We start from the raw sequence: 12,526 nt of genomic DNA, 5'->3' as shown, positions 1-12,526 counted from the left end.
TACAGGAAGCGAAGGCCTATCGAGTTGCTCGTAAGCAGATTTCTCAACAAAAATAAAGAAAAAATTTTGAGTTATGCCGAACAAGTAGCTAGAACTTAAGTTTCTAGCCCACACAAGTTAAAACAAGATGCATATGAAGCTTTCTATGGTACATTTTGTGCTGCGTGTTCTAATGCCAAGAAAAATCACTTAATATACCCAATGAGTGATAAAATAAAGTTATTCAGAAGGTAAACACTCTTCACTTTCAACTTGAAAGTTGTGAGTTCGAGTCACCAAGAGAGAAAAAAGATGGGAGCTATTAGGGAAGGGGAAACAATACCCCATGAATACACCAAGAACATGCAAACACAACGTATGCAATTCGATTCATACATCAATTTAGCTTCATTTAGTTCATCTCAATGGGAAACTTCACATAATAAAAGCGATCAAGTCTGGAGTACAATCTTTCAATTCCCTAAATAAATACTGAAAAAAAGAAATTCACCAACATTTCCCCAGTGAAGGACACACTCAGTGAACTAAGCAAGCACAAACGAAGCAAAGAGCACGAGTAAGCTTGACATCCCAGTCCATGCAACCGTGCTCACTCCGTTTTTATCTTTTGAAGCTGGGGTGGTGACTGTAAAGTTTCATCAAGAGAAAAATACAGTTAGCAAGAATGCAATGCAAATTAAACACGAATCAATATGTAAGCCAAACAAACTTAACATAATCTCGAATCTACATTTTACTGGGAGATTAATTCAAAAATAGGAAGAAATAGATGCATATGATTTAGACAGATGTTCCCGTTCTCCATTTGGCTAATCCCTCATGTCCAGGTTAATGACTAAAATGCCTAAACAAGATACTCCCACACATAATTAGTAAAGTTATGATCGTTAGTCGAGTAGCATAACAAATATGCCACATTCCACTCCAAACTGCCACAAAATCTCAAAGCACCTGGGGCACATAACATTAAACGAGGTAAAATATTACTCGGCGGAAGTTGTAATAAATATTGCCACCTTCTATCTCCGTTCTTCTTTTCTTTGCCAGCGTTGGAAGAACCTTCAATCGGCATGACTCAAGAGGTGGAAAACAGAAGAAAAGTGAACTTACTCTAGAAAGACAAAACGATCAGGGGTAAGGCCATAAAAATAGACTTTAAAAACTTATTACATAGCTATGTAGAAAGACAAAAAGCAACATCCAAGAGAAATTGCTCTGTATATTTCCAATGGCCAAGTGGTTAAGAAAGAACAAGATTCTTAACATTGAGAAGAATGTCTCTCTTAATAATTACATGAAGTCGGAACATTTTCATTTCCACCGTGAACGACTTTTTCAACTTTTTCTCTTAAGAAACAGCTTGATTCCTCAAATTAAGCTTTACAAAGTAGGTCAATTTTTTTGGCTGAAGATCTAAGATTGATTGAACACCATAAAATTGATTGAACACCATTAAGAAATACGAATCAGGGCGAACACTTCAACTTAAGTTTTCACTAGAAACAATTAATGATCGTGTAGGGGGGAAAATATAAAGTAGTTTGCAACCATAGAGAAACTTGATTAAAACAGGAAGAACAGGAAATTTGAAAGAGAAGGAAACAAAAAACTTATTTGCATGAATTTGATTTCTCACCCGATGTTATTCAATATTTTTATTTTGTTTTTTCCCAATAATTGTCGAAGGTGCAAACAAAGAGAGGCATCACTAATAAGGTTTATCTGTCTGACACCAAATTAATTTGACATCTAAGGAAATTTTATCATAACACAGAATGAACAAAACATGTAGAGTGCATCCATAAGTCCAACATAACTATTCTTGTTGGACCACAAATTTATAGTATATCACAATCTACTCACGTTCTTGTTTTGAAAAAGCAACAAAATGTTATGTCTCGTCTCATTTCAAAGATCGTACATGACAAGTTACTCGGTGAAAACTTATTTAATAGTTTGAAAACGTCAAGGAATATAGCTATGTTATCAAATTTCTGAATCATTGAACAAAGACAGCGATATCAAGTCAACCTTTGGATTTTTGTGCTATCATTTAAATTTAACAAAGGCTATCCCATAAGGCCATAAAAGCAGATGTGGAACTAGAAATCTGGATACAACATCATTACACAACAACAATATACCCAGTATAGTTCCACAAGCTAGAAGCCCGAATACGCATTCTAAAACTCTAACCTATTAAGTTGAAATCCTGGCTTTGCCTAGGCTCAAAGCAGGAATAAACTCGATTTATAAAGTTGAAATCATAGCTCTAAAAACCTATAAAGTTGAAACCTTGGCTTCGCCCACTACTAGAAGCAGATGTTTTCCACGACGAATCATTGGGAAATTTGCGTTTTAAAACATAATTTTTCCACCATTTCCCACCGAACCAGCTTACTGGAAAAACAAATGGTTGGAAACAGATTCTGACTGAAATAGTAGAAAGCTTTCGTGTGGAAATGCTATTATTTTTTCTTTTCAAACCATTCAATCAAAATATCTGTGAAAATAACTACTGAACATTCTTTCTTACAAAATTATCTTGTTAAGTGACTATATAAAGCACCAGTAGTCAAACTTTTTTTTCAAAGAATAATTAATAAGTACAATTAGCAAAACAAACACTACCAGATGTGCAAAGTTCAATAAGGCCAAGCAAAAATAAATGGAACTAGAAACACCTATGGATCACGATGCAGTAAAACTTAAAGGAGCAAGGATCAATAATTAATAAAAAAGATCAAATCAAATTGATGCATACTCCGAAATTGTTCATCAATTGACTACTTTCAACTCAGTGTTAACAAAGTTGAAACAAAGAGCAATTCAATCTCAGTTACCTGGTGGCGTTTTCCCAGAAGGAGAACTTGAACTAGGAGCAGCCGCTGCAGAGAAAAAACAACAAATAAATAAATAAACAGCAAAACTAATGCTAAATCAATAACGACAGTAACAAATTACAGAAGAAATAATTAAGCCCCAATTATTTATCAAACAAAATTCCCTACCATTCCCAGATTTGTTTTTTTTCTAAATACCCAACAAAGTAAATAAGATGAACAGAAAACCAAAAATGGAAATTTTCAGATTTGAAGTAGAGATTTTGCTTCATTCCAAGTAAAACAGCGCTATCAACTCCAATTCAGCCCCAATTCAAGTCACCTGGGGTTTGAACTAAAAAATAAATAAATCCTACCTTTACAAGCGGTAACATCGCCAGGGATGTTACAGTACTTAGGAAGTTCAATAGCTTGAGTAACGTTAATACCGAGAGAAATCAACAAAGCGGGATTTTCGTAAAGTTTGCAGAGACATTGAAGATCTTTGGTCACGGCTTCTCTTAGTGGGTCACAGCAAGAAGCCGGTGGTTTGGTTGAGTTGAGGAAAGCTGCACAGGGGACAAGTTGAGAAGCACACGACGGCGTTTGTGCCTCTGTGGTGGTTGGCGACAGTAGCGCCGCCGTGATCGCCGCCGTGATCAACCAGGAGAGCTTGGAGGAGAGCATTTTTCTCTGTACAATTTTTAACTTTGCACGGAAAAAGTGTTCACTACTTTTTTTCCTTTAATGAGTGAGGAGTTTTCTTGTGTGAATTAAATGCTTACATTCATAGAAATGCACATGCACGGTCTATCGTCTGTTTCGTATTAATTGATATATATTAAAAATTATAGTTACTTTTTTTATTTAATTCAAAAGAATTAGAATAAATTATTAAAGTAAATTATTTTTTTATTTTGTCTAGTTGGTTAAAATTTTATTAATCAGATGAATTTAAAATATAATTATTATGAGGTACGACTTATATATTTTACTAAGTTTTAATATTTAATTTTACTCTACAAAATTCAAAAATTCTATAACTTCACTAGTAAGGAAAAGGTTAATAGCTATTATAGCCCAACATTATTATAAGAAGAAAAGAACGTGGCCTAAAAAAAAGTGCGCTACACGATCATGAATGGAATATAAAAGTAATAATCATGATTTGAGAAATAAAAAATAATTTAATTAGAAATTAAATATAACTGCTTGACACGATCATGATCAAATGATTGATTTTCTTGCTGGCCAAATTCCAAATATTTTTTACTCAATTTGCTTTTTATGTCACATGAATAATGATATGCTACAATATCATGTATCATCCAACTCGAAGACATCATGTTCTAATAAAATTATATAACGTATAGAATAGAAATGTATTTGTAATTCTTATTTTACTTTTTAACTCTAAATCCTTATATAAATTAATTATAAACTTAATTCTGATGATTATGTGTCAAGAATAAAGATAAATTGTACATGGACAGAGACTAAAGAATCTTAATCAAATAATTTTTTTTTATTACTAAGAATGACAGCTATGCCATCCATTGACAAAACTCCACTCATTAATTGATCATACTCCCTTAATCACTTTATTCTCCTTCGGCTTTTTGGAGTTGTTTAGAAAAAAAAAGTAGTAAAATTTTCAGATTTGTTCCACTATCAACTATAAATAATTTTATGAATTCAAAACACTATTGGTTCAATCTCTATATTATAAATAAATATACGAGCAGATCTATTGGTTAATACTATCTCATATCAAAATACTTTAAGTCTTCAATTATATTTATTATATATAAAAAAGAGGAAAAAAAGAAGAATTAATCTGTTGAAGGAAGGTATTTTTGTTGTGGAGCTTTGAACTCTTCAATTAATTCGGAGTTTTTTGAGTTGTACGACATTATTAAGGTGTTATATCCCAAAGAAAATAAGTCAAGAGCGTTATAACTAGATTGGTATAGATTATGCCGTAGTAAGCATAAATCTCTAAGAACGAGATATCCACGCCTTAACCTAAAAATTTATTTAGTCATTTTTAATATTTTATTTTCAACTATAATTTATATTTGTAATATATTACACCATCGTATAGGATGAACAAGCCTAGTCACTATCCTTCAGAATATGCATGGATGAATAAGCCTGGTCACTCTCCTTCAAATATGCATGGAATAAACTCGTTCATATGCAATGACTCAAAAATCACATAACAATATAAATTGTACTTGATAAGTTTGATGCGACGTAGAAGACATTAACATTTGGCAAGATGAATCATTCCTGACCTCCAGGAACTTAGTGATTCAATATCATTACATACTCAATATTTTTTCACAAAATGTGATATGAGGAGAAGAGAGTATACGCAGACAGACCTTCTCTGTGGTAACAAAATTGAAACAATGAGCAATTCAATTCAATCACATTTACCTGGTGACGTTCCTTTAGAAGGAGAAGGAGAACTTGGATCACCAGCTGCAGGAAGTAATCGAAATTGAAAAATATAAAATTTGAAGTAGCGATTTTGCTTCGATCAAAGTAAAACAGAATAATCAATTCCAGATCCAAAAAATTGCATCCAATTCAAATCTCAATTTCAGAAGAAATCAAAAAATCGGGGTTAAATCGTACCTTTACAAGTGTTAACATCTCCAGGAATGTTACAGTTTTTGAGAAGTGCAATAACTTGAGTAACATTAATACCGAGAGAAGGCAATAAAGCCGGATTTTCGTAAAGTTTGCAGATACATTGAAGATCTTTAGTCACGGCTTCTCTTAGTGGGTCACAACAAGAAGCCGATGGTTTCGACGTTGAGTTGAGGAAAGGTGCACAGGGGACTAGTTTAGAAGCACACGACGTCGTTTGGGCATCCGTGATGGTTGCCAACAGTAGCGCCGCTGTGATCGCCACCGTGATTAGCCACGAGAATTTGGAGGAGAACATTTTTCTCTCTTTGATTTTTCAATTTGCACAGAAAAGGCGTTCTACGTACTTTTTTTTCCCTCCAGAAATTCTGCATTTCCATCTAACTTTATTTGTTCAATATAAATATTAAATAAAACTGTGCGCTACACGATCCTGAATTGAATTCGAAAAAATTAACCATAAATTGAGAAATAAAAGATTACTTAATCTTAAACCAAACTGCTCTGCACGATTATGATCAAATGATTGTTTTTCCTTGCTGGCTAGAGTCCAAAAATAATGTGTTTACCCAAATATACATTTTCTTAATTTAGTTTGTATAACAAAATATTGTTCATTCTCGTGCGCTCTAAAAAAATGATATATTTTATATTTATCATTTTACATATTAAAAAATATATATACTTCTAAATTTAGAGATAATTAGTTATATATTTTTTTATTTTATAATACCAAAAAAAATTATCATCACATAAATAATTAAATTCAATACTAATTTAAACGGTATAAGAGTATATATATTATTTTATTTTAATCTGATATGAAATTTAAGAAAATAAAAATTTTGAAATTAAAGTTCTAAAATAGACTATGATACACAAATTAAAACGGTTGGAGTATACAAAGGAAAATTGTAGATAAGGGTGTGCGCATTTCTAACGGATAAAGCACCGCGAAACTAACTAAACTCAATAACCAGTCATTCAAAAGCTCTCAAAAACGGCCAACAATGGCCGCAGCATTCAGCAGCAGCTTTACTAGTTCCGCCATTGGAGCTCAATTCTACAGGCCCAAATTTGTAAAACCCAAGACTTTTGTAAACACAATTCGCTGTGCTGGTAGACTAGAATGGGTAATTTCTCTTCACTTCCGAAGCTCCTTTCAATTATAATTATACAAGTGCATTATAGAACTGGTGAATTTTTTTATTTGTAATTATAGGATCCAGATGGTTTATTGGGTCCGCCTCAAACGGGTCATATAGCCCGACTCGAGTTCCAGAGACGCCTTGAGAACGATGCTGCAGCCAGAGAAGAATTTGAACGGCAAGTTCGTGAAGAGAAAGAACGTCGCAGAGTTCTTCGTGAGGTAATTTTTTGAAGTTATCTTCTTATCGAAGAATTTATAATGTTTGGACCAACAATTTATGGGGCAGAGTAAGGATTTTGAGTTTATAAGTTCATGATTCTAGAAGAAGCAACTTAGTATATTGTGAATAAATTATTTATATATATTAAGTAGATTCTTACATGGGTTCTACTGAACCTGTAGTGTAAGCAGACCTGTAGCTACACTCTTGTTTTTTATTTATATTAGGCCATTACAAGCTACTCAATGTGCCTGTAATGATTCTATGTCTTGTGCCAATGTTAGGATCAGACACTTACCATCATTGACAAAAGCTAAGTTTGATAGCAAAAGGCACAACTTTATTTCTTAACTAAATCCACCGTGCAAGCGCCATGTTCAATCATGACTACGACCCGAACCGCCTAGCCCCTCGTGGGCCTTGCCATAGGCAGGTTGTTACCATTATCCAACAATCTCCCTCCCAACACCTGCCTCATGCAGAATGTTGCTCTTGGAAATCGAACTCATGACCTTGGCTCTAATACTACTTGTTAGGATCAAGCGATTACCATCATGCCAAAAGCTATAGATTTTAGCATAACGGTAAGCACTCGGTCAACAACCAAGTACGTGGAAATTTTTGTGTGGATAGAGAGTTGTTCTGAGACATAACACTTGAAAACATGTTAAAATTGATATTTTCACTTCATATAATCTACTAGAAAAGGACATTTTAGTTATGACTCCCTTCGTTTCAATTTATTTATCCTTCTTCCTTTTTTAATCCGTTTGAAAAAGAATGTCTTTTTTTTTTCCTTTTTGACAACTCTTTAATTATAGCTTTCCACATAACATGGTTAAGACTGGAAGATAAATGAACAATTTGATACATTTTACGATCTTTAGTTTAAGAGTACAAGAATCAAAGTCTTTTGTACGCCGTGCCAAGTCAAAATCAAACAAACAAAATTGCAATGGAGAGGGTATATATTAGGTCTTCTACAATTTGTGGAGTAGTCAATAAGACATCTTTGTACTCTTTAATTTTGTTATGGATGCAAATGTAATGTATATCTTTCTCTTATATGTTCTTTTCGGTCCTGATCATAGTCACGAATGATTCCGGATACAGTGGAAGGGCTTGTGGAGTTTTTTCTTGACACTGAAGCTCAAGAGATTGAATTTGAGATTGCAAGAATGAGACCACGGTGAGTTATCTACCCTCCAATGTCACAGCTCAGGTGGCCAAAATTTACTGTTCTGGCTTCAAAGCCAGATAATGCTATAAGTTGTTTGAATCTTCGCGGCATTAGTTCAGATTCAGTTTTGATAGGTTATTAAACAGTCGAGCATTTAAAGTTGCGACCTTTTGCTTTTGATCATTCTGTGATCATGAAAATGCACATGTATTTCGAGTCTGTATTTTGTAAACTTGTGCAGAAAAGGAAAAAGCTATAAAAATATAGACTTCGTATAAAGATCAAATTTTTGCCTCTTAACAAGATATGAGTATTTCTTTATTAATGGCCATTTTCTTGACATTTCTGTTGTTATCAAAATTTGAGAAAGTATTGGTACCTCACCCAATTTGAAGTTTGCTAACATTTTCTAGAGGAACTGGGACAAGACTTTTATAACATCAAATTGCATGGGTTTCTTGTCTCTCCCTGCTATAGTTTTCATCTTCTGTACTTGAAAACTTCTAACATATCTTAGTTTGCAGATTGAACAAAGAATTCTTTGACCATCTGCAAGTCGAACTTGGAAAGCTGCGCTTTTCTGTAAACAAAACTCAGGTTCTTACTGAAAATTTGGTCGATTTAGTGTGAGACAGATATGTTAGTGAAATGATACCGACCATGATATTTTCACAGGCTGTGGAAGACAGATTATTTGAACTGGAAGCACTGCAAAAGGCCCTGCAAGAAGCAACAGGTCTGATAAATGGACTTTTTAGTTTGCTCTATGATTAGATATTTCCAGACTCTATTACATGGAAATGAGTATGGGTATATGAGAAGATCTAGAAGTCGGATTCTGCATCATCTAATTCTTAAGTTTTGGAGAAACTTAGGAGTACATATGTGGTTGTGGAGACACGACTAACAAGTGCATAGAATAATATACATATATATTTTAGTAATATCACATATATCGCACATTAACAAAGTTTTCTTATCCTTATACAGAAATAAGAGAATCTAGGTAACCTATGCTTCTCAACAGTAGACTCAGCTGCAGTTGTAGTCAGCATACCTATGTGGATTGACCATTTCTGAGTGTGTATCCTGCATCTCACTGAAATCATTTTCGATTATCATATGATTAACATGGGTTAGAAGGGGGCGGGATGGGTTTTATTGAGATACGTAACATAGGCGTACACGTTCCACGGTCTCACATACAGTTGAGGTCTTGAGGATGAAGTCTCAATAATAAGTTATCTTGTAGAGCAATTCTGACATCCTGCTGTACTATTTTTCTTTTTCCTGCAGAAGCCTATGATAAATTACAAGCAGATCTTGTAGCAACAAAGAAGAACCTAACTGAGATTTTGACTTCAAAGGATGTCAAGGCTACTGTATGTGATAGTTTCTAAATTCTGCTTTTTCTTTTATATGTGGGTGTGGTTTGTATATTCACTTAGATTTGTTGCTGACTTGGGTTCTTCCGTTTTCTCGAGCAGCTTTTGGATTTGGTTGAGAGGAACGCGCTGAATAGACCCTTGTTGACGCTTCTTGATGAAAACATTGCAACTGCACATAGTGTTAACCAGGTGAGACAAGCAAATTCCACACAATGTAGATAGAAGTTCTGTGGGAGTGATGATGCATATTTGTGAAGATATCGGTGCAAACGTCACATAAATTAACTGTAACTTAAGTCGAAAAGTGTGATTCGAAAAGGAAAAAGAAGTAACTTTTCGAACTGAGCATCAGTAACTGACATAAGAATTCACACAATTTTCTAAATTTTCAGTGTCTTTCAAGGTTAAGCTGGTTTTATCCTAATAGTAATATAATGAACAACATAAAATAATATACTGAAAACACACCTTGTCTGGGTTGAAAATCTACTTTTTTTTCTTGATAAGGTACTTTTCTGGGTTGAGAATTGGTTGGATAGGCACCAAGGGTGTGGCCTATTGGTCAATAGAGTAAGTTGAGAACTATGAGGTCTCATGTTCAAATTTCTGTAGAGATAAAAATTCTTCCAATGTGTCTTAGTCTTGGTGGACAGTTACAGGTACCTATTGTTGTTGTCATGTATCTCATAGAATTAGTCAAGGTGGGCCGAAAGCTGGCCCGGATACCACGGTCATCAAAAAAAGAAAAAGAATTGGTTGGGGTAGAAATTGTGAGGCAGCATCTATTAAATGTTCCTCATATCATGTAGTGGCAAGTGAATTGCCAGTATCAGCTTACGACATTCCTGAGCAGTCTTACAATCTTTGTAGTGAAGTTTATAGCCAATCAATTGTCAATCTTTGTTCGGTAAAAGGAGACACTGGAATCTGTGAGTTACATGTAGAATTTCCTATCATTTCTTTGTTAGTATATCGTTGTTTAGACTAATTATGATAAAGTTGAAAGGTTTTCCTTCACTCAACTCTTTTCTGGGGTCTGATAGTTTCTCCACCACATCTTTTGGGAATATATCTGGCAAAATCTCTTTCATTTACAAATTACATAGATGTACAAAGAGCAGAAAATTATGTCTGAATTTTCCAATTGCACTCCACATAACTCTTATGAAAAATGTACATTCAAGTTCAAACTTAACTAGTTCTGTTATCTTCACGTTTGGCTATTTTTCTTTTTGAATCTTCTCTTCGTCGCTTATAAGAGAAAAAGAAACATCCATAATTTAAATTGAACATGATAAGAACCTTTATGCTTTTGTGTGCATCTTCTTATGCACTAGTTGAGTATTGTCAATTATTGTTCAAGTGGATTGAGAATTGCTTAAGGAAGAAATAATTCTTTGGGACGATGAATTCAATCAAATAATTGAACTGCATAAGCCGATTACTCTCGTGAAAGTTATTTTCTGGATAAACAAAGCCACAACGGATTTTAGCTCATGGAGTTCATCTAATGCATAAAAACACGAAAATGATTACAAGTAGCGTTAAGAACTGAAAAGATGAGCAAGTATATGTAAGATGAACTGTTCAGAGATGCTAAAATATGCACACGCGTTGAGTGTCCACAATGCCTGTCTAATATTTTTTTCAGATACTCTGTGAATGTTCTTCATAAACCTGATAGATGATAAAATAGGATTTTGTAGTAACTTCTCCAGATGTCCTGGCTTGTTACTTTCTGGTTAGAGTTTGACATTTACTTGGATACACTTTAAAATATCTCTAATGATATGTGTTCCTTTCCGATGGATGTGTAAAAGCTTGACAATGGCTACATGTCAACACCATCATTGTAATTTATGGGTGCATAATTTTTTAGTGAAAAATAATGATCACTTTGCTTAGAAGCTTTAACTATACTACTGTCTTGAATTTGAACTGATTCCTTTGGGAACGCAGAAACAAGCAGCAGAATACATGGAAAAGCTGAGAGGACTTGTTCTGAAGTACCTAACAGTATAGATTCCATCTCAAGGCTATCAAATGCTTGTCTCATGTTTATACAGAGAAATGGTGAGAATTTCTGGTTATTTATATTTTAGTAATGTTGTAGTATATTACAAAATTTTGTAGGAATATGAACTTAGAATGGATCCCTTAAATAACAATAAGAAAGTATCCCATCATTTGTGAAAAGAATGAGTACACCATGTAACTGAAAATCCATGTTCTTTCTTCCTTGTATGTTGGAAAGTGTGAAATCCTATTTTTACTGAAAGTGACAATTATATTGTGTATTGAATGCCTCTGGGTACAGTCCTTCCTTAGATCCTGTATGAATACGAGATGCTTTGTGCATGAGACTACTAGAACGTAATCTCCTTTATACTACAACTTTTAGATGTTGAAATGGAATAAGTACCCATTAAAAGTTGTGAAGGCACTATAAAAAATCTTTCAACTCCCTTAACACTGCAATTTCTGATGTAAAATGAGTAGAAGTGGTATGTTTACTGGATTCTAAACTGTGAAATAGAGGGAAATTTTATTGAGAGGAGTGAGAACTCAGTGAAACACTGATGGGGCTGATTTCTAGACTTTTGTCCTTTTCTTGCAACTATCACCAAGGCATACTGAGTTGGTGATGTTCCCAAAGCTGGATCTATGTTGACAGCCAACCATAACAATGTCTGCTATATATATTATGGTTTTCAGTTATTTATAAGCAAGTCTTAGGTCTTGCTATAAAGTGAACATTTAATATAGGCTATGTTGTTCTTGACTCTTAAAAAACTCCATGAATGCATGTCGGAATTCGGATCCTCAAAAATAGTGCATTTTTTGAGGATCCGACAAGGTGCGGCAATAATTTTGGAGAGTCTGAGCAACATAGGAAATATGCTCTTTGGATACTTCTTTTGTTTTCTTTGTATACCCTTTCAGCATCTGAAACCTATTGACTTAGCTAGTCAAAATTCGTGTCACGGAAGGCTCATAAAGGGAGAACCACTCCTTAATAGAGTTCTTTTCGTTCTCATGGCTCGAACATGAAACTTGTAATTATGGACACAGAAATCTCATTCATTTCACCACAAGTTTGTGGTTTGT

General features: G+C 34.1%; 3 protein-coding genes across 3 annotated transcripts; 1 reads left to right on the top strand and 2 right to left on the bottom strand.

The window, feature by feature from the left end:
* Positions 1-301: 301 nt before the first annotated feature.
* On the bottom strand, positions 302-3,607 carry LOC107026763 (lipid transfer-like protein VAS). The gene is made up of 3 exons (XM_015227844.1): positions 3,200-3,607; positions 2,844-2,888; positions 302-625 (listed from the first exon to the last, which is right to left on the bottom strand). Exons 1-3 carry the CDS (start codon positions 3,507-3,509, stop codon positions 525-527), a joined length of 456 nt encoding a protein of 151 aa, XP_015083330.1. The 5' UTR covers positions 3,510-3,607; the 3' UTR covers positions 302-524.
* A 1,465-nt stretch (positions 3,608-5,072) lies between these two features.
* On the bottom strand, positions 5,073-5,900 carry LOC107026762 (lipid transfer-like protein VAS). The gene is made up of 2 exons (XM_015227842.2): positions 5,466-5,900; positions 5,073-5,309 (listed from the first exon to the last, which is right to left on the bottom strand). The coding sequence occupies exons 1-2, from the start codon at positions 5,776-5,778 to the stop codon at positions 5,251-5,253; spliced, it is 372 nt and encodes a 123-aa protein (XP_015083328.1). The 5' UTR covers positions 5,779-5,900; the 3' UTR covers positions 5,073-5,250.
* Positions 5,901-6,370: 470 nt separating this feature from the next.
* LOC107028567 lies at positions 6,371-11,720 on the top strand. Its single transcript, XM_015229677.1, has 8 exons — positions 6,371-6,613; positions 6,703-6,849; positions 7,942-8,039; positions 8,555-8,627; positions 8,706-8,766; positions 9,327-9,412; positions 9,518-9,607; positions 11,378-11,720. Exons 1-8 carry the CDS (start codon positions 6,491-6,493, stop codon positions 11,438-11,440), a joined length of 741 nt encoding a protein of 246 aa, XP_015085163.1. The 5' UTR covers positions 6,371-6,490; the 3' UTR covers positions 11,441-11,720.
* Positions 11,721-12,526: the final 806 nt, after the last annotated feature.

The sequence above is a fragment of the Solanum pennellii genome, chromosome 8, assembly GCF_001406875.1.
Source record: "Solanum pennellii chromosome 8, SPENNV200".
NCBI classification, from domain to species: Eukaryota; Viridiplantae; Streptophyta; class Magnoliopsida; order Solanales; family Solanaceae; genus Solanum; species Solanum pennellii.
This window is presented reverse-complemented; position numbering and strand designations above follow the sequence as displayed.

Coding starts and splice junctions, on each gene's coding strand:
- LOC107026762 (XM_015227842.2), bottom strand. CDS start 5,778: ATGTTCTCCTCCAAATTCTCGTGGCTAATCACGGTGGCGATCACAGCG. Junction 5,310..5,465: donor AGATGTTAACACTTGTAAAG/GTACGATTTAAC, acceptor TACTTCCTGCAG/CTGGTGATCCAAGTTCTCCT.
- LOC107026763 (XM_015227844.1), bottom strand. CDS start 3,509: ATGCTCTCCTCCAAGCTCTCCTGGTTGATCACGGCGGCGATCACGGCG. Junction 2,889..3,199: donor CGATGTTACCGCTTGTAAAG/GTAGGATTTATT, acceptor TTTTCTCTGCAG/CGGCTGCTCCTAGTTCAAGT. Junction 626..2,843: donor TTCTGGGAAAACGCCACCAG/GTAACTGAGATT, acceptor GAAACTTTACAG/TCACCACCCCAGCTTCAAAA.
- LOC107028567 (XM_015229677.1), top strand. CDS start 6,491: ATGGCCGCAGCATTCAGCAGCAGCTTTACTAGTTCCGCCATTGGAGCT. Junction 6,614..6,702: donor GTGCTGGTAGACTAGAATGG/GTAATTTCTCTT, acceptor TTGTAATTATAG/GATCCAGATGGTTTATTGGG. Junction 8,040..8,554: donor ATTGCAAGAATGAGACCACG/GTGAGTTATCTA, acceptor CTTAGTTTGCAG/ATTGAACAAAGAATTCTTTG.